Genomic DNA, 21,288 nt, shown 5'->3' on the forward strand with positions numbered 1-21,288 from the left:
TTACCTGTGATGCCCTGGGTGGAGAGTCTAAATACATATCAAAAATGTTCATTTCCTACTGATATATGATACTCAGCCTTGCAAGGGGAAAGAAAATCTAGAGCAAGATTTCCTCTTTGTAAACTCAGTAAATTCTAACGTGTTCTGAATTTATTCTATAACAGAGTGGCATTTTGTAAGGCTTTCTTTACTTAGCAATGCTCTTGTTCACTACCTTATTCCTGGTTGAGCAAAAATTATATCTCAATATTAGCTTATATTTAATAATTAACACTGGCAGGGACACATGATTCAAGCACTGATGTTTATATTCAAAAGATGGGTGTATCGACTTACATGAATTTTCAATACTAAACAGAAATCACACAGAACTAAGAATTACCATTATAAAAGAGATTCTTGTTTACTTGAGAAAATCTTACCTTTCTTCCTATTTTTTGTGCACATGCGTTCATTTTTAAGTAAGCGCGTATACAAACCCACTAAAAATATTGCTGAGTGTTATATATTTTAGAGTGACTTATTTCTGCAAAATGAATATCCTGATTTTGATGAATTTTGCAGACTTCTAGGGGAAAATGACTTTTTTTTTTTCACTTTTCAGAGTGAGGCCCTTTAATCTGAAATCCTCCCAGCAACTCAGTGATGTTTTGCTGAATAGACACAGACTTGGTTCCATGAGTGTCATTCTTTCCTTATTTTAACTCCACAATTATAAAGATCTGGCATATCTTCTTTGCGCCCATATATCCCCAAACACTGCAACAATGCCCTTTGACACACAGATAGTACTAAATAAATACATGCATCATTGAATGAGTGAATAAGTGCATTTCTTGTACTGTTTCCTGTACCAGAAATGGCATAAAACATTTTGGTGGTATTGCAGATAGAAAGAACTTTTAGACTGAACACCTTTGAGAATGAGGATGAACGGTGGTCTGGGCCGATGCCTGTCACCATTTTTCAACCAAATCAGGAGCTGCCATCTGTCCCAGTTTCTCACCCCTGCAGAGATGGCCTCTATGACTGTGAGCTCTCAGAGCACAGTGAACCCAAATCCTGCTCTTCTCCTGGGACGCTCAATGTGTGCTCCATGGACTAGCGGCTTCAACACCACCTGCAACTTGTTCTTTGTGCCAGTTCTCAGGCCTCAGCCCAGATGTGATGCATCAGACACTGTGAGGACAGACTCAGCAGCCTGTGGTCTCTAAGCACTCCAGATTCTGATGCATGTTTGGGTTCAACATCCACTGTTCTAGAAAGCCTTTGCTCTTCTTCCAATGATGTCCAACTTTCCTTCTAATGAACACATTCTAGTACTTCAGATGAATATGTTTAGGCCTTGGAGGAATTGCCTTCTTAGTGTAATTTGTATAGCTTAAGTCTGACTGACACTTCATAAGCTCACTTCGAATTTAACTCTTAGAAGTTATAGTATTATCTGTTGCCACATAGCAGGTCACCCCAAAATTTTGCAGCTGAAAAATAGGAAAGATTTATGCTCCCCCAGCTTTCAAGGGGTCAAGAATCTCAGAGGAACTTAACATGAGTGGTTCTGGCTCAGGGTCTCTTAAGAGGCTGTACCCGGGTACAGTGTAGGACTACAGTCATCTCATGGCTTGACTGGGGAAGGACCCTCTTCTAAGCTCATTTGCTTGGCTGTTGGAAGACCTCAGGAGATGCGTTTCCAGGCTCACATGTCTCTCCTCAAGGCTGCTTTATCACATGGCAGCTGGCTTCCACCAGAAGGAGAGATCCCGAGAGAGAATAAGAGGGAGTACATGGTCTTTTTATAACCTTATCTTGGAAGGAACATCCCATCGCTTACACTATATTCTGTTCATCGACAGCCCCCAGGCAAGGAGAGGGTAAAACATGGGACATGAATACCAAGAGGCAGGAATCACTGAGGGTCAACTTAGAGACTTCCATATGGGTAGATTATTTCCCAATTTCTCCAATTATTTCCCAATTTCTACACTGCCGTGTTTCAGTTAGAACTCTCGATTTTTAGTGTCTGAAGTCTCAACACAAGCTGGCTTATACAAAAAGAAAAAGTGTGTGCCTTATGGTGAGGTTTGGTATAGAGGATCCATCAAACATGACCTGATCATCTTGTTTTGTTTGCTCCATATTGGCTCTATTTTCTGCTCCTCCTCTCTTATTGGATTAATAAACTGTGAGGTTTATGGGTTCAAGGTCAATGGTATAGTGTGAAAATCTCTTCTCTCAGAAGCTATGACATAAATTTCATTGACTGAGTGGGTCACAGGTTCATGCCTGAATCAGCTGAAAGGCTGAGGAATCATGACTGTATTGGCTGGGACCCAGGACAGACACTGTACCCACAAGTAGGATGAGTCCCACAGAAAACACAGCAGGTAGGAGAGAGGGAGGTAAGTGCCCTCAGGAAGGACCACATCACTCAAGCATTGCACTCATGTACTGTCTACATAGTTGTCTCCTCCAAGTTTGTAGTGAACTAGAACCTCTTGGAAAATGCTTACCCTCTTCCTCACCATTCACGTCCCATACCAATGGATCATAGAGCCCTCTTGATCTACTGCCACCTCTCATGTCCCCCCTTCCCCTCCCCCCTCCCATCCCATGAATCTCTTACCTGGGCTAAAGCAATAACATCTGGATTCATTGTCTACATTGTTACCTGCCTTCTATCTGTTCTCCAGCTACCAGAGTGGTTGTTCTCTGTTTTGTTTTTGTTTTAATCCCTCTGATGAGTCTAGTGCTCTGTTGAAAATTTGTCAAAGTCCCACTAATCCCACTAATGAAAATCCCAAGTGCCATGTGACCTGGCCTCTGCTTGATCACTTGGTCACTGTCTACTATAAGTCCTCTCTCTCTGAGCTCCCCAAATTCTAATTACGATGTTTCTGCCCACCCCAGAAACATCGTAATTTCGTATTTTCTCTACATGCTCCTCCTTCTCTTGAGGAAGCTCTTCCCTTGCACTGTGGCTCTCCCTCTTCACCCCTACTCTCCACCCTGCTCCATCTTCAGGGCTTACCTATAGACTCCTTTAGACAGACCCACCCTGACCTTCTAGCATTTGATACTCTCATAGAGCCCTGTACCTTCTCTTTATTGCACTTAACTAGAATTTTAATTTTTTGCTTGTTTAGCACCTTCCCTCTCCAGACCAGAAGCTTAATGAGGGCAGCAACCTTGTGATATCCACCGAGCTCCTGTATGGCAGCTGGTAGACATTCAGTAAATATTTGATGGATGTGCTTCATTCTTCCTTCTCTCAGATCTATGCAAGGATGTTATCCATAAGATTAAATAAATGGCAGGAGTTACCATAGAGTTAAAAAGTGGTGGTCTACCTTGGGCTGGCTCATGAGGTTAAGCCAATCACAGGAGAGAATAAAATTCTCTTGAAGACTTAACAATGGTAAAGTCATATATGTGGTCTCACTTTGATACTTAGGACAATCTCTTCTGAGTTCAGTGTATTCTCCCTGTTTGGTAGAGGAGGAAACTGATGGACTGATGGTCAGAGAGATAAAGTGACTCCCTCAAACTCACATGGTTCACAAATGGTAGAGACAGGACACCCACTCCAAAATTACTCCAAAATTACAAGTCTGATTGGAATTATGGGAGGGACGGTGGCATGCTTTTTTCTTCTTTCTTTCTTTCTTTTTTTTTTTTTTTTTTTTTTTTTGGTAACTACAAGTAGGCCAAGGTCAAAAAGCACAATAACATAGAAATAAAGTCCTGTAGATTTCATACTGCTAGTTGGAAAGCAGAACAACAACGCTGAAAGCACCGGAATGACGGGAGTATAGAATTTGAGGGGGCTCATTCTTTTTATTACATATTTCAGGTTTTCCTTCCACTGAAGTAAAATTAAGCAATGTTGAATAGTCCTGTGGCATGAAAGACATCAAGTCTACCTAGTCTTCCTATTTTGCTTTTAATGGGATTTATATGTGTTAAGAAATGAAGGCATAAAATTAAACAAGATATACCTCCCCCTTTCCTTGTTTCTCCAGGTTCAATGATACACAAACTAGTCTACTTCCTTTTCTCCCTCTTACTTCAAACACAGTGAGTTAGTATGTGTTTGGTACAAGAAGGCCCTTAAAGTGGTAGGAGTATTTAACTGAGGGGGCCCTGGGGGCTATAGTGGAAAGCAGGGCTCGAGTCAGTGTGGAAACTGCTTTCTTGGTTCTTTCAAGTTATTTGTGAGGCTGAGGCTGGCTTGTTGGAGCAATTCCTGCCGATGTTTCAGTTTGGAATTTTTCTTTTGATCTTGTTTTAACGTCTCTATAGAGAAAATCTGTGCTTCCCCCCTCCCCCCCTATACGAGAATAATGCGAGGGGGATGACGGAAGACAGCTACTACTGATACACCGCTGGAGAAAAGGAGGGAAAAGAGGATTCAGCGTTTGGGATTGGAGGGGAGTCCTCCATTCCATGAGTCTAGGAAAGGGGAGCACTATGCAGAGGTACATAAACTCTGAGTTAATCACTCCCTGTAGTAAGCATGAGCCAGTTTGACAGAGGACGGGAGCCTGGCAAGGTGTGGTTAAACTTGCAAAAGACTGAGGAAGAGCAAGAAAGAATCACCAAGCTGTTAAACGAAAGGAGAGAAGTTAACAAACAAGCAAACCTCAAAGTGTTTTGGGATCATTTCATCTGGGGAACAAAAAGCCTCTGATAGGATAGAAGTAATTCTGAAGGTGGTGAATTCATATCGTGTCGTATATACGCTGGTTCCAAATACTTGAAGAGAGGCCAGGTGAACGATGTCTTCATCCACACTGTCATTCAGATGTTTCTCGAATACCTATTTGTTTTTCTTTGTTTTTTTTTTAAAGATTTTATTTTATTTATTCGACAGAGATCACAAGTATATTATGGGGATCAGAGAGATATGGCTTCTGCCCTCACTGAGCTTACAGTGTAGTCTGAAGAAGCATAACACACTGTGGCAAGTGTAAAAACAGAAGGCCAGGTTGCCCGGGAAGCAAACAGCCAGACACCTAATGAGCTAGGATTCGGGAGAAACTTCCAGACTGCTGGCAGATCTGAAGGACATCACCTGTGATGATTAGTTTTAGGTGGCTTGGCTACCGTACCTAGTTATTTGGTTAAACACTTATCTAGGTGTTGCTGTGAAGGTATTTTGTACATGTGGTTGCAATCTTATAATCATCAGACTTGAAGGAAAGATTACCTTTAATGATGTGTGTAGGTCTCATATAATCAGTCAAAGGTCTGATGAGCAAAAACTGACGTTTCCCAGAAAATAAGAAATTCAGGACAGAAGCATCAACTCTTGCCCGAGTTTCCAGCCTGCCAGAACGGCCCTAGGAATTTCAAATGGACTTGCCAAGCCCCACGACAGTGCGAGCCAATTCCTAAAATAAATCGTTTGCACACACGTACACACATGCCCTATCAGTTCTGTTTCTCTGGAGAACCGGACTAATACAATGTCTTAGTCATGTAAAACTGGGGGGAGGTTGTGTGAGGGAAGATGAAGGACCCAGAGAGGCCTGGAATGAAAAAAATAAGCCAGATCAGGAAGCAAATTATATGTCACCTAGAGAGTTTGAAACGGTTTTAAGTGAGAGGATCAGATTCACATTTCAGAAAGGATATCCGATTATATTGAGAGCAGAAGTGGAGAAAAACATGTTTCTGTTCCAGCAGGAAGGAATTCCTAATAAGGAAGACGTTTTTTAATAGGAGGAAGAGGTGCTGAGTCCATTCTGGAATTTAAAAAATAATTTGGCATTTTCGAGCATGGATGGCCACAGTCCTGCCGAAGGTTTATAACGTTCTTTTGGCCGTCGAGGGTGTTTCTGCTCTGCCTGACCTCCTCTGGGTCTATAGCTTTCACTAGCTTCTCCCATCTACAGTTTTCACGAGGAAGTTCTCCCGGTAGCTGGCAAAGTACTTCAAGTTGGCCCAGCAGCCTTTCTGGGAGATAAAGGAGCACAGCGGCGGAGGTGGGAGGGTGCAGGTCAGCGGGCTATTCCCGCAGCCAAAGGAAGAAGGAAGAGCGAGTTTACACTCGGGCTCAAGTTCTGTTACATCACGTGTGTGACGAGGGGGACTAACCTATTTCAGCTGCGCGCTCTCTTCCCCTCCTCTGCGGGTTCGGTGCCCGCACCCCTGCAGCCACGCGCGGCCGTCTACGAGTCTGGGCGGGGTCTGGTAGCCGCCAAACTGGGATCTCCATGCGGAGGTGTGCAGGAGCGCCGAGCTCAGGCTGAGGTCCCAGGTCTCCCACTACGCAGCTCCGCCGAGAAGAGCCGCAACCCCTTTCCCCAGCAAAGGGGGCTCGCTGAGAGCTTCCGATTTTTCTTCCATTCCCTCTGCATCCTTAGATGTCTTCACCCTAGCTCCCGGTGCGTTCCCCATCCTTTCTGGTTTGGAACCTTCTGTTGTCAGAGCTCGCTGCCCAGGTTAAGCACCCGAGGGTGTGGTGGGGGTTGCTGGTGACTCGACAACACTTCCCCAGGCGTAGACTGGAAGGAGCCAGTAACCCCATTACCGACCCCACTCCGGGGGTCTCAGGGCGCCAGTGGGGGCAGTTCTCTGTACAACCCTGGTTGGGGGGGGGGGGTGCAAGGGGAGCGGAAGATGCTTACGTGCAGGGGTCCTGGGACCCGCGCCCCAGAGCATAGTCCCGCACCCCGCCCTGGAAGGAGATAGGTTGGAGCTCGGTCTGTGCGCCTGATAGTGGGAATGGGCATGTGGGGAGGGGTCAGCGCCAGTGGAAGGGGCTGAGGGCAGAGGCAGCAGGTGAGCCCCAGGGCAGTGCCCCCAGGCGAGGAGGCAGGGGAGACGCCGGAGCGGGTTAGGCTAGGAGGGGTTGCGGAGAGGCGAGCCTAGGCGGGGAGACGGAGGGTGGGGGGAGGCGAGGGGGAGGGAGTTCCGAAAGGAGGGAAAGGAGCGGGCGAGGGACGAGAGCAGCGAGCCTGGCAGGGAGAGCGGCGGAGGGCGGCCGAGCTGCGGGCAGGAGGGCGCCCGGCGCGCCGAGCCGGTGCCACACCCCCCGCCCCCCGGGGCCCGAGGGCTTTGCCGGGGGAGACACACAAAGACATGCGAAGAGGGGCAGAGCGAGGCTCGCGCACAAAGACGCCGGGGCGCACGGCCGCTCGGGCTGCACCGACCGCCCCCGCGCCGCGCCGCGCCGGGGACTGGCCAGCGCGGAACCCGGGGCGGAGCGCGCGGCTGCGGCGGCGGCTGCCGGCCGGCGCGGGACCCGGGTCGCCCGCGCTCTCCGGGTGACCCGGGCCCGGCCGCAGGCGCGTGCGGGGGCGGCGGCGCCCGCGCCCAACTTGGCCTCGGCCTCGCCCTCTGCCCAGCCCGCCGGTGTCCCCTCCTTCCCGCGATTTCGTTTCTTCTCACGCTCCCCCCCACCCCCTCCCGCGTCCAGCCCCGCTCTCCCCACCTTGTAAAACAAAGCCGGGGAAAATGCCTGCCCGTGCAGCTCGGAGCGCGCAGCCCGACTCTGAATAAGAAGTGAGTACAATGGCGTGTTTGTAAAAGCTTCAAGTCCGTCTTTTTCAAAAAACATTTTGAATGCTGCATGCCTCATGCTTCCCAGCGCCTCGCGGGAGAGACCCGGCTATAGAGCAGGAGGTGAGACCCCCCGGGTGCCCACCCCCGCCCCCAAGCCTCCCGCCCGGCGCTCTCCCGCCCCTGCCGGGACCGGGAGGGTTGCAGAAGCCCGGCTGGCAGCAAGTGGACGTCCTCCGCCTTCGTTGCGCGTCCCAGGTGTTGGGTCATAATCTCGGCTTGGAGGCACACCGAAGCCGGGCTCCTCGGCTGCCTGCTGCTCCCCCCTCTCCCGCTGGTGCCTGGGGCTTCTGCATCTGCCTCGGGTGTGGGTTTGGGACACCTTGGGGGAGTTTCCGAAGGAGGAGGAGGGTCAGCCCTTGGGAGCAGCAGACAGGCAGGACGCATGGTGACCCTGGTCACACTTGTTGCCCATTGCGTGGTGGGACAGGCAGTGGTGCTGAAAAAAAGCTCGTTTCTCTTGCCACTGAGTCGTCTGCTGCGGCCCCAAGCGTGGAAGGCATACCTGCGTGAGGATGGGAGCCCGGGATTAAGAGGAGACTGTGATGTGCTGGAGGCAGAGGAGGGAGGTAGTGGTGGTGATGACAGTGTGTGCAAGGGACGACTCTTTGATTCCTTGTTCTGAGGCGCGTCTCTGCCTGATCATACATCAAACGATGTGGAGATGGAAACACAGAGGTTCCCCATGTTAGACTGAGAGAAAACGCTGTTCTTTTTTATTTTGGTGTTTTACCAATTGCTGTCCATTCTGTCTGCCAAATGTGCATTTATATATATTTCTGCTAATTAAAAAAATACGGGAGTAGCTTAAAAGAATTAAACTTCTGTGGACATTGGGGAGGGTATGTGATAATGGTGAGTGCTGTGAAATGTGTAAGACGGATGATTTGCAGACCCGTACCCCTGGGGCAAGCAAGACATTATATGTTAATAAAAAATAATTAATAAAAAGAAAATTTTCAAAGAATGGGAGGAAAAAAAAGAACTAAACTTCATCAGGAAATGTATTAGCTTTATACACACAGACACACACACACACACACAAAATCTTTTAAAAAACCTATCTGTCCTTTCCCCTAAAAGCATATCATTGTAATGTGTTAGTGTGGCATTGGGATTTAGGATTGGGATTTGGACGCATCAAGGTAAACAGTCCTGGTGTTTTCCACTTCTACAGAGTAGAAACCTCTGGTGTGAAAAACCAGAAATATGAGAGCACGGATAATTGGAAAGGAAAGGCTTGGAAAGCTTCCTTCAGAGAAATAATGTGGGTTTCCTGTTATCTTTATTCCAAAGATGGGTTAATTTTAGATGATGACCTTTATTTTTCACTCAAGACACACTATGTAGCTCGGCGGCAGGGTGGCGTAGCTAGCCAGCAGGTGAGAGTGAGATCAGCTGTTACCAGCATGTCTGTTAAAAAAAGTTTTCCCAATTAAAACACTAAAAGACATACCCAGTACTGATTTTGAGCGAAGTTGCCCTTATAACTATTACCAAAGGTGTCTACTGGTTTGTGGCTTTAATCTGAGCAGGTGACTGTATCAGGAGGAAAACGTGTCCATACCTGGATCCAGGGTTGAACCACCGTACCTTGCTGAAATGAGCAGTTCAGTCTGTACAGTCACTTCTTGGAGCTCTGACTTCCTGTCTACAGAGTCAGAGCCACTCAGGGTTTCTGCTGGTTTGAGGAGCCCTCTGCTATCGGCCACCACTGTACAACACTGCTTAGGTCTGGGGCTTCAAATAGCTTTGTTTGCGAAGCTTCTTTGTGATGGGCAACTGATGATTTATTTTCTGAACTCAGATTGTGGTAGACCTACGTTTAACTCACAGTGGTGGTCAGGAGTGTAGGGTATCTAACCCTGTGAAAGCTAACACTTTCCGTTCTCTTCTTATCCTCAAGTGATTTCAGGTTCCTGTAGGATATTTGGGTGTAATTCCACAGGGATTTCTCAGATGCTTACCTAAAAGTGTCTTTTAGGTTAGGTTGTTATTATATCAGACCTGTATTATATATACCAGAGTAATTTTACTTATATCTGTAACAATTTTGGACTCTAAATTCACTGTTCTGGTTGAGTTGGTGGTTTTTAAAAGTCCCCCTGTATTTGGTTTTTTTGGTTGTTTGTTTGTTTGTTTTTTCTTTTCTGGCTACTCTGTTAACCTTTTTGGTTCAGTGTTGCCTTTCCAGTCATTCTGTAGCAGATGGCTTGTTTCCCCCTTACCAAGCAGAAGTCTAGTGTCTTTGTATTTTCTGAAAAGAAATCCATTAATGATGTTTTTGAAGAGCTGAGATAAATAATAAATGGATTTACTGTCACCTCAGAGTATATGGGATTTTGTAAGGGAACACATAAATCCGCTCTCATGGAGCAATTAGCTTTGTACAGAGCACGGAGGGTCTAAGGTGTAAGATAAGGTTTTACTTTTTCTTTTTTTCTGGATAACGTTCACTGTTGAAATGGAAGGAACTAGTCCTGTCTTGGTTGCACCTAGGATTGTGCCAGAAGAGGTAGCAAGACTTTTTTTTTTTTTTTTTCAAGATGTCAGAGATTATATAACAAGATACAGAGACTGTTTAATCATGAACCACTTTAGAGGGTAGGCAGAAAAGAAATGATTGGGCAATTGAGTGGTTTACTTACCACCGTGTTTTACCAGAAAATGACTAATGTTTTACTTTGAGCAACAATGTTTGGATCCCAAATTCGCTTATAATACAATCCCTCTATTACAATGAATGTTTCCATAAAAATAAAGAATATTCCTTGTGTCAGTTGCTTGCAGTATAGAGGGTTAAGTTCTTGAGAACAGGAATCATCCATGAACCTTCTTCATGAGTATTCATGAGATAGTTCAGTACTATCAATTCTTAGGAGTTCAGTCTTTATTGAGTAGCACGGCAAACAGATGTAAATTTAAAAATTAATTAGAAAGACCTCGGGTGTTGTTTTATTTATTTATTTTTTAGACTTTCTTGGTCCACCTCCTGTTTTCTTCCTCCCATCTGGAACCCCAATAGCAGCAGAGAGCTGAGACCCAGCCCCTTTTCCTTGATAAAGTCCTGGATGTGAGCTAGTGGGAGCGCTCTGGTTGGTTCCAGGAGGGCAGTGGAGTTCAGTCCGCCTTCGCTCAGCCCTTAAAGAAGCCCCTCTACTACTCTTCTCCGACCTAACCTTCCTTCTCTGTTGTTGTCAGTGGCGGCACCTGACTTGCTGGACCCTAAATCTGCCGCTCAGAACTCCAAACCGAGGCTCTCGTTTTCCACGAAACCCACAGTGCTTGCTTCCCGGGTGGAGAGTGACACGACCATTAATGTTATGAAATGGAAGACGGTCTCCACGATTTTCCTGGTGGTTGTCCTCTATCTGATCATCGGAGCCACCGTGTTCAAAACCTTGGAGCAGCCTCATGAGATTTCACAGAGGACCACCATTGTGATCCAGAAGCAAACATTCATTTCCCAACACTCCTGTGTCAATTCGACTGAGCTGGACGAACTCATCCAGGTAATCATGGCACAGAGGAGTTGTAACCCGGCTTCCTCTCTGGGGAAAGAAAGTCATGGCAGGAGGAGGCTACCCTAGTAGCTCAGTGGCGTGCCTAGAGGGGGCCCAATTCCACTTTCTCTTAAGATCGACTTCTTTCTGCACTTCTTCCCTCTTTTCTTACTTCTTCTCTTTTCTTCTTCTCCCTTATTTCTCCCTCCTCTTCCTTCTTACCCTCTTCTGCGCCTCCTGTCCCACCATCTCCCTGATTTGTCTTTCTTTGCCTGCTCTTAGAATGGCTAATGGATGCCTGTGGACATGGGGTTGGCTTGCTGGAGGCTCTTGTGGTCAGATTAGCATTCCCAACTGAGAAACATTGCCGTGGCAAGTGAGAGGAAAACCTAAGGCAGAAAAGTGCTTTAATCATGCTGGGAGCCATCATGAGAAAGAAGAGAGGGGTTTGTGGTGTGACTCTCTTGAGATGGGTGACCCTCCTGGTTAGCAAGCTACAGCTCAGCTCTTTAACCCAGCCAAAGTATAACTCTAAAAACTGCCTTTTTTAGGCGCCTAGTGAGATGACACATCCTTGTTTCTCTAAACCCTAATTAAAAGCAATTTACTATTACACAGAAAAATTGAGTTTTTGAATTCTAAAAAGATAATTTCACTTTCATGTACTCTATCACGGATGGAACAGTGTTCTTAAGGAAAATACTTGGTTATAAAAGTTAATCACAAAATGATTTGAACATTTCACTTGGACTACTTGGAGCTGGCTGTCTTTTTGTTGTGGATTTCTTTTACATAAAACAATTCAGTGGTCAAACCGAGAGTCTGGTCAGAAGAAAGCCCTAGAATGTTCTTTCAAGGAGAGATCTAGCTGACTAATTGTGGGAGACATTTTAATTGTACAGAAACTCATTTTCCTGTAGAACCTACTTCTCTTAACTGGTCTAAGTCAGTTTGGGTTGAAAATTATCCAAGTCATCTGAACATGTTCTTCCTCATCTTCTGTTTGGTTTCAAATCATTCGAATGAATAGTAGATTGAGGGAGGAAATTCTTCCTGTTTTTAATCCAGTTTCGTATTCAAAGACCTTTTCTCTCTTATTTCCCTTTCACCATGGATACCCCAAAGGCTACCTCTGCCCTTCACGCCTCTCTCTATTTGTAGACTACACATTCAAGTTCACACTCAAGTTTTACTAAAAGCTATCAAAGATAGTATTCGCTTACCCCCTTTTAGTTCCTTCTATATTCAGACACTTCTGCGTCTCAACTACTTGACTTAGATTTTGAAAAGACTCCTCAGACACTTATATATGGCAGTATTTTCAGTATTGACAGTGAACCCTCCAATAGATATCATTGAGGTACTAAAAAAATCTTAAAGAATTCCCATTTTCCTAGGGTTTTAAAGGATGAGCTCTAGGTTGTCTTGGAAGTAGCATCAGATAGGATGTGTTTTACACTCCAGCTAAGCACTTTCTGGAGGCGTCACTCTGAACAAGTACCTTTGCTCTCTGAGCCTTCAGTGATCTGTCTGGAATGAGGAAGGCATATCTACCAAGCAAGGTTGCTGTGAAGAGTAAAGAGATAATCCCTATAAAGCATCTAGGACGTCACAACGTGTTAGGTTCCTTTGCTGCTGTTCCTATTTGCTCCCTTCCCCCGACCCCTACTCCACCCCTTTATTGGGTTGAAGTACCTGATTCAGGCAATTCAGAATGAATTCAGAACTAAGAATTCAGTTCCATTCTAGCATCTGAAGCTAAGAAGTGTGGTGGGTTCAAGGCAGGGGGGAAAATGCCTGGAATTTCAGGACAATGCTGGAGGAAACCCTGTGTGAAATTCAAAATGGTCTCGCTGTTCTGTTCTACCTAGACTTATTCATCACTGTGAAAATAACTTGAAGGTCGTAGCAGGTGGAGACAATCTGGAGGTGGAGACTGATTATTTTTGCTCTGTTGTTTTTGGAATGGAGACAGACAGAGCTCAACAAGGACCTAATCTTTTTCTTTCCACCCCACAGAGGAATCTCTTTTAGCTTTATTAATATTCACTGCTGATGAGAATCCTCACTTTTTAAAAATCTCAAGTATTTTTGTGCTTATTCCAAAGTCCATTATTTATTTTCATATCACTCATCTTTAGAACCCCGTGACTTGAATAAATTATTATATTCTCTTCAAATAAAGTTTTTTCTGATAGGAGAAATGTTTATAATGGCATGGCTTCAGGGATCCAGATCAGTATACTAAAATAGGGAGGAAGGCAAATGAGCCAGTCATCTTATATTAGAATTACATTTCATTCATATGATTCTCGTAAATTTCCACATGGTTTCCCCCACATTCATTTGCCCGTCTAATCGTCCCTTAAAACTTCCTGAGTAGTTTATATCACAGCATTAAGGATTAGGGAGCTAACACACAGCAGTGTCAGGGACTTACGCCAGACAGCATTATGAGCATGAGAGATCAGGTGTTCAGAACCTTGATCCGCTGTTATTCCCAGGAGTCTTGGCTGGGTTTAGCGTTTTTCCATGCTGAGACGGGGAACCAGTTGGAGAAGTTAGAAGTTCAGTCCTAGTGTTGGTGGAGAAGGACTTTTTGATTCCTTTTATGAAGAAGGAGGAAATGGGTCGTCAGACTGTGAGGTCAGGTACAGTGGATCTAATTTAGCCCCAGGTTATTAATCACACCTTTGGACAGGTTACGGTGACCTCCTAACAAGCCGTGCTTGCATCCCAGGGTAAGGGAGGTGAGGGAGAGGAGGGGCGAGAACCCAACTGTGAGCTTCCTGAGAACAGTTGCTTCTTCAGCTGCATGATCCCAGCTACGCTTTCCCTCTGAGTGCTGTCTTGACATCAGCTGTCCAAGGCAAGATGGAGGGTTGAGGAGGGGGCAGAGCTGTTGAGACAAAGGAATCCAAAGCGCTAAAGTATTTTGAACATTTTGATTTTCACCATCCATTACATTTAAGTTAGTATGACGTCAGTACGGAAAAACACGGACACACTGAAATTTTGAGAGTCACGAATGCCATTAACAATAGCCAAAATGGAAAAAAAAAAATAGCCAAAATGTAATGAGCACTGACTATGTACAAGGCACCATTCTAACCTTTCACATGTGTTGTCTCATTTAATTCTCAAGCAACCACATGAGATAAGTGCCTTATTAACTGCCTCTAACTTAGGTGCATCCTGAGGCAGAAGGAGCTTAATTTTCCAAGAGAACAATGTGAAAACTGCAGTGTTATTTAAACCTAAGTGGACAGACTCCAAAGCTTATGCTCTCAGCTCCTGTATTACAGCCTCTAAAAAAATTAATAAACATTAATTTTGCTGGAAAGCTTCCTGTTATTCCTTGTATTAGAGTAGAATGAACAGCAAATTACAGTCCTCTATACACAGTGATATGCATTATATAATATATCTCTTCCTCAATATGTGAATGTGGAGTATATAACCTGAGTTTTGGAGGTTTTTGTTTCATTTTGTTTTTTTTGAGAGAGAGAGCATATGTGTGTACAGGTAAGGGGTGGGGGAGTGGGGAGCAACGAGAGCAGGAGAGGGAGAGAGAAGCCCAGGCAGGCTCCACACTCCGAGACCCATGTTGGGCTCAATGTCATAACCTTGAGGTTATGAGTTGGATGCTTAACCGACGAGCCACCAGGCACCCCTATAACCTGGGTTTTAATATTCTTTTTGGAGAACACTTCCTGGTTTTCTCCCGTTTGAATGCAGTAACCAGTAGAGGCATAGTTCCTTTAGATATCGCCAGCTGTCAATCTAGTCACTTCCGTATTTGCTGAATCGGTTCAGCGACTGAAAGGTAGAGCAAGATTTATGATCTGTACATCGATAAAAATCATTTTATCATTTAAGCCACACAACCCCTGTGAGGTAGGGAGGGAAGGAATGCTATCTGTTTGGGGGTAGAAAAATGGATACATTTGCATGAGGTCATGTGGTCTCAGGTCTAGAGTCTTGGAATCCTCCTCCTGAGGGGATTAAATTCTCTTTGTGCTGTTCCTTCTTCTCAGTTTGGTTCTTACTTCTTCAATCAGTGGCATTTGCTGGGTAGGTCCAGTGGGTTGATCTTCCTGTTGGGTACTGGGGCAAGTGAAACCATTAGAAAAAACATCTTTAGGCACTCCCTCCTTCAAAGTCAAGTGGAGGAGACCACCATACACAGAGCCACAGAGGCACCTGGGTGGCTCACTCAGTTAAGCTTCTCCCTTCAGCCCAGGTCATGATCTCAGGGTCCTGGGATGGAGTCCCCCACTGGGCTCCCTGCTCAGCGGGAAGCCTTCTTCTTCCTCTGCCCCTTCCTCCTGCTCATGTTCTCTCTCAAATAAAATCTTTAAAAAAAATCATAGCTACTAGAAGTTCTTAGAGATTGGAGCTGGACTACTGAGGAATAAATGAACCACTCAATGAGAGCTAAGAAGACACAGAGAAGAGGTGAAGGGAAACTGGATGTTAAATGGGAACTCAGAGTAGTCAGCGGGGGTAGGGAGGGAGGCCAGGGGATCAGCAGATGTTCTAGGCAGAAGCAGCATGATGTGCTCCAGTAACCAAATGATCTAGACTGAGGAGCAAGGGCATCAGCAAGTCTAACCAAGGAGGGCCTCCTTTACCCCCACCAGGGAGGTGGGCTTTCTCCTGAACCTGCTCCCTACCTGGGGTAGATGGGCCACTGGGGCTCTTGGTTGTTTTCCAGGGAATACCTGGAGCTGCATGCCTTCCTAGAACACCAGTGAACTTCAAAGCAAAACCAAAAACATTGTTTTATATTAATTATATAGTCATTCATCCATCCAAAACTATGTATTGAATTCCTGCTATGTGCATTATCCCAGGGACATAAATATGGTGGAGAATAAAACAGATGAACATTCTTGCCCTTGGGGAGGTTCCATCCTGCTGAGGGAAGATAGTATGTTAGATAATAATAAGTCCCAGTAGAAAAAATAAAGCAGTGAAAAAGGGTAGGAAATGTTGGGTGGTTTTGGTGATTAGTTTTACATAAGGTCACTGGGGAAGCTTCACCGATAAGGCAATTTTTGAGTAAAGGGACCAAGGAAAGTAGCAATGTGACTGTCCGGGAAACCACACTCAGGCAGAGGGAGAGAGGCCCTCCCTGAAGAGGGAGTGCCCCTGGCAGGGACAAGAACAGCAAAGATGCTAGGAGGGAGCATTAGAAGATGACATCAGGAAGGTATTGCAGGCCAAGTCCTGTAGGGCCTTGGAAGTTCTAATATGGAGTTGACTTTCTGGTATAGATGAAAGGTGAATGTCCTGGGCTGGCTTGTTTCCCCAGGATCACTCTGGCTGCTGGGTTGAGAAGTGAGTACAGGTGGCCGCAGACAGAAACAGAGGGAACCATTATTTAGTTGTTGGGATTATCCTGGTGATAGATAATGGGGGCTTGAACCAAGATGGTGGCAGTGGGAGTTGTGAGACATGGTCAGATTCTGAGCACATTCCAGAAGGAGAGCCAGTGAGATTTACCAGTGGACAAGATTGCAGTGCAAGGGTGAGGAAAGAATACAGTTCCCACTCTCCTGACATGAGGGAGAGCAGAAGAGGCACTGGTGATGGGAAGATTTCAGGCCCTTAGTGTTGTTGGACATTGCATGCAGAGTGGCAGTTAGACAAGAGTTCAATTATGGATTTTCAGGACCCAAAATAAGAGGAGTTCCAGAAAAGGAGTTCCAGAAAATGGTAGAACGTACCAATAGCACCGAATAAAGATGGATACCACAGGCAAAGGTTGCATCAGAGGCCTCCCTCCACCAGGCCATGCCATGACATTCTTCTGTCTTAGATCCAAAGCTCCCCATGTGTACATGGGATACCTTGGGACCAGGGAGCCCAAGATAACATCTTGGCTGAGATTTCTGCTACCCCGCTGGTCACAAAGCCCTGTTCTTACCAAGTAGCTAGCCTCAGTGGCAGAGCTTTCTGAGAGTCTCATTAAGACTAAGTGCAAGTCGTCCATCATGCTGTTATGGATAAATAATGGGACAAGTTGGTCCTAATCTTGCAGACACTCTACCGACATGGTTATAAAACAACACTCTGGGTCAACATGTCTCACTCTTTTACCAGGGGACAATTCCATGCAGGGACTTCAGTGAAAACAGTCTCGGCAAATTCTGGCCAGCACAGCCATGTTAAATTTGAGATGCCAAGAACTCGTTATCCAGAAAACCTTTAAAAGGGCTTTCTTTTCTTATCAGTGCCTTCACTCTTCTTTGGATTAATTTCTGGAAAAAGCACTGCAGATAATTGAGTGTGTAATCTTCTCGGATGTGTGATAACGTAGTAGGTTGGATTATTTTAGCAGATTATTTGGGAGCCATTTTAAAAGACTGGGCTCTAATTATTCAGGAATGCTGTCTTGAGCATTACAAGAGGGACTTAAAATCATGGGAGCTACAGAAGTCTTAAGAAAGCTTTGTCCATTTCCAGTTTCCCAAGGACTCTCCCACATACTACTGTCTTAGTGAACAAACTTATTTTTGCTTCCCCTTCCTGTCCATATGTTCATGCTATCTTGACTTGCAGAATGTTGTATGTAAGTACAACAAATAACAACTGAAATATTTTTATACACTGTTTCTTAATTATACTTAAGTTTTTGTAATAGAGCATCTATGTAGCTTGTCAGGAAATGATTTTACCTCCAAAAGCTCTATGAAGATTAACTAGTTAATATTGGTTTAAAAAAAGAAAAGTGTTACGTGAGTATTGTATATTAATAAAATACTGCTCAAACTGATCTGATGAAAAAGGAATATTACTTAAAAACAAAGGCTAGAACATTAATTGATGGCTACATGGTTCATGGTTGAGAATGAGAGAAAGTACTCTCCATATACATTGGAAGACATTAAAGAGTGTTTTTTGGCTGAAGATTTATTTGGTCTAAGCTAAAAACAGGACTCAAATGTAAAGCTCAGTCCAATAATATTAAAGTGAAATTTGATCAGTATAGATCTGTTAGGAGCGATTTAGATGATGGCTTTAAAATTCTTAGAACATGTTTGTATTTAATCATAGATTTGTACACTTACAATTTAAGATATATTATTTAATTTCCACATCTCTTAGAACATAATTTTTTAATTCACATTTGTAAAATGTTCAGCAAGAGAAAAAAATGGCACCTTGATCAGATTCTTTCTTTTGACTCCATCTCCAGTTCCTTCCTCATAGATAAGAATGGGTGCAACACAATGTCTAGTGATAATAGCTGGCCAATACGATCGTAATCCAAGTCTGGGTCTTTCTAGAAGCCCTGCCATATACTCTCTCTCTTTCTCGTCTGGTCAGGAAGCAGGTTAGGCTTCATCCTCTCCCTTTTGCAGGTAAGTCACCCGAGGCATAGAACGTTTAACCCAAGTCCCTCTTAACCATTTTAGCTCGAGATGCTCCAAGTGGCACAGCAAGCATTAGGACAGAGCTGCTGTTCAGGTGACTCTAGAGCTCGAGTCTCCTGTACCAGAAGACTTCTCTAGAAACTATATTTTGTTGTTTTCTCACCCTGGGCTCCCCTCCTATTCCTATCAAGCAAATCAGATTTCCAGCCTGTGCACCTGGGATGCACGCTCTGCCTTTTGAGTTGCCGGTGCATGTCTTTACTCTGGGCTCCTACCAGCAAAGGTCAGCAGTGGAAGGCGCAGCAGGTCTGTAGTTGTGAGTGCAAAGTATATAGTCCTGGAAAACTGGAGCCCAATAATGAGGCCACAAATAAGCAGCTAAAACATTATGCTTTAACTTGCATGGCAGGCGCTAGTCATGCTGAGGCATGAACAGGTGACGTAAGTCAGGGAAGGCAGTTTCAAACTGGAGAACATCTTACCAGGAAGAGACAGATCAGGATGGAAAGAGAAGGAAGAAGTGGAAATAGTTTCAGGGACACAAGTTAATGTTCTGCTTATGGTATTACAAGACTTTTTTTTTTTTTAACCCCTTTTACTTTGTGGCATTCACAAAGTAACAAAAGTGTCCTGTACAAGATCCAAGTAATAGGAGAAGGTACAAAGAAAAAAGCAGAGATCTGAAATCCCTCCACCTAGAGTTGGCCAACACCTCTCATGTGTGTATGTCTGTGTGTACACCACACACACACACACACGCACTTCCACACACAATTAAACCCGTGCGGGATCACGTATGCATGCCCTCTCACCACCTCTATTTTTTGCTCACTATTATGTTGGGGATACTTGGGTAATATTTCAAGTCTTGAATTTAGCTACTATTTAAATAGCCACATAGTTTAGTTAATATCTTTATCAGTAAGAGAATGAGATGATATTTTGTAACCTCTTTCTGCTGTTTCTCTGCCCTTTATTTTTACAAACATTTGACATCTTGGCTGGATCAAGAACAGTAAACAGTAGTCCATCTAGCCCAGTAGTTCGGCCTTTAACTATGCTACTGATGGACATATGAACACAGTATCAGAATTCCCTTTCTAAAACCATCTTTTGAAGGGGTGACTATACCCTGGGCATCATGACAGTATGAAAAATCCAGCATGTAAAACCTTCTCTAATAGGTGTCGCACATGCTTCTCAATAAAGTTTCCCTTTTCGTTTGATCTTTCGTAAAATTATGTCCTTTATAAAGTTTTAGACCATTGCCTGGTGAATTTTGTGAACGAAGTCATGTAATTCCCATCTAAAGATAGCGACATCACCCTTCTTATTTGTATCCCCTACCCCGTGGAGATTTCATCCTCCGCTCCCTGCGCCTTGACGCTCTGCGGTGATGTGTGTCTTGGGTCTCTGCTTTCTAATAGTCTTGTTTTGTCATTGCTTCCTTATTTCTTAGACTGGCCCCTTGGTTATTTTACTTATCTTTTTTTTGGAACTGCTTTCTGCTCAGTTAAAACTTTGATAAGTGTCGCTTTGAGCTGTGGGCGGTATCCAGAAGAGGAGGGATCATACCTTAGCACAAGAAGAGCTTTCTGTTTTAATTCTTTTTCCTTTTCTCCGCTCCCCCCCCGCCCCCCCGCCCCCCCCCAAACTCCCGCACCCTGGTTTATTCCTGTTACCTCTCTGGTGATGCCTGGTGTTTTCCTGTGTGGGCGTTGTTGGGTAATGTCCTCCAGCGGAGTCCCAGGGACTCCAGAGGCTTCTTCTAGGTTAACGAAAACACTATTTGAAAAGGGGTGGTGGGTTTATTTTCTCCCAAATCCATTAGTTTTCACTTAACAAGAATGAGTCTCTACCCTCATCCGTACTCTGTCTGCCTTTTCACCCAGGCTTGCAAGGTTTTAAAAATTTAATTGAACATTAGGCATTTCACAATCTTCAGAATCATGATGCTGTTCCCACACTTTGATATTATCCTTTTTAGCGTTAAATTAAAACATTGCATAATAGCTATCTACATTTACATTGATCCCTTTAAATATATATCTGTGAATATATATCTATTTAATCTACATTTTTGAAAACTGTTAAAACCTTTTTTAAATTTAATTTTATTTTCTTCTTCAGTGTTCCATAATTCATTGTTTGTGCAAAAACCTTTCTTTTTTTTTCTTTTTTTTAGATCTGTAACCAAACCTTTTTTTTTTTTTTAAGGTCTTATTTATTTAGACAAAGAGTGTGTGTGCCAACAGTGGGGAGGGGCAGGGCAAGAGGGAGAGGAAGAATTTCCAGCAGACTCCACACTAAGCCTGGAGCCTGACGCAGGGCTCGATCCTGCAACCCTGAGATCATGACCTGAGCTGAAAGCAAGAGTCAGACACTCAATTGACAGAGCCATCCAGGTGCCCCTGTAACCAAACATTTTTATATAATGGATAATTTTTTATCAGTGTTCAGAAGATAATTTTTATGACTCCTTAACATTTTGTGAATTCATTTTTCTTATGTTTTTATATACCCCCATACAATACCTATTTGACTATCGAAACATACTTTCTCTACACAGAATGGCTCTATTTCCCCCCTATGATCAGTTAGCTTGCATATGTATTCAGAAGTATCCTTTATTGCTTTCATTTCATATTGCCTTTGGCTTTTCTCAGAAGACTCCAGTTTATTTAGAATTTATTGTTATATGTGAGAGAGCTCTAATTAGCGTGTCTTTGGTCTGTAATGATGTTGAGTGAAAATGCCAATATTCGAAGACTGTTAAGTTAAAAAGGATATATTCCTTTTTAGGGGTACCTAAGGAATTTCCTAGACACTCATGAAGTATA

At 44.2% G+C, this 21,288-nt stretch overlaps 1 protein-coding gene across 6 annotated transcripts in view; it reads left to right on the forward strand.

Annotated features, from left to right (window-relative positions):
• The window catches only part of KCNK2 (potassium two pore domain channel subfamily K member 2), a 223,394-nt gene that overhangs the window by 62,796 nt on the left and 139,310 nt on the right, over window positions 1-21,288 (forward strand). For 2 of the 6 annotated variants that reach the window (XM_082701751.1, XM_082701752.1), the window contains exons 1-2: window positions 7,507-7,626; window positions 10,765-11,075. In XM_082701751.1, coding sequence (XP_082557877.1) covers window positions 7,581-7,626; window positions 10,765-11,075 — 357 coding nt within the window. In that variant the 5' untranslated portion in view covers window positions 7,507-7,580. Of the gene's footprint in view, window positions 1-6,167; window positions 6,387-7,217; window positions 7,627-10,764; window positions 11,076-21,288 lie in introns of those variants that run through there. The other 4 variants (XM_082701753.1, XM_082701756.1, XM_082701755.1 and 1 more) reach the window with 3 other exon arrangements.

Source organism: Mustela nivalis (assembly GCF_964662115.1).
Source record: "Mustela nivalis genome assembly, chromosome: 16".
Taxonomy (NCBI): Eukaryota; Metazoa; Chordata; class Mammalia; order Carnivora; family Mustelidae; genus Mustela; species Mustela nivalis.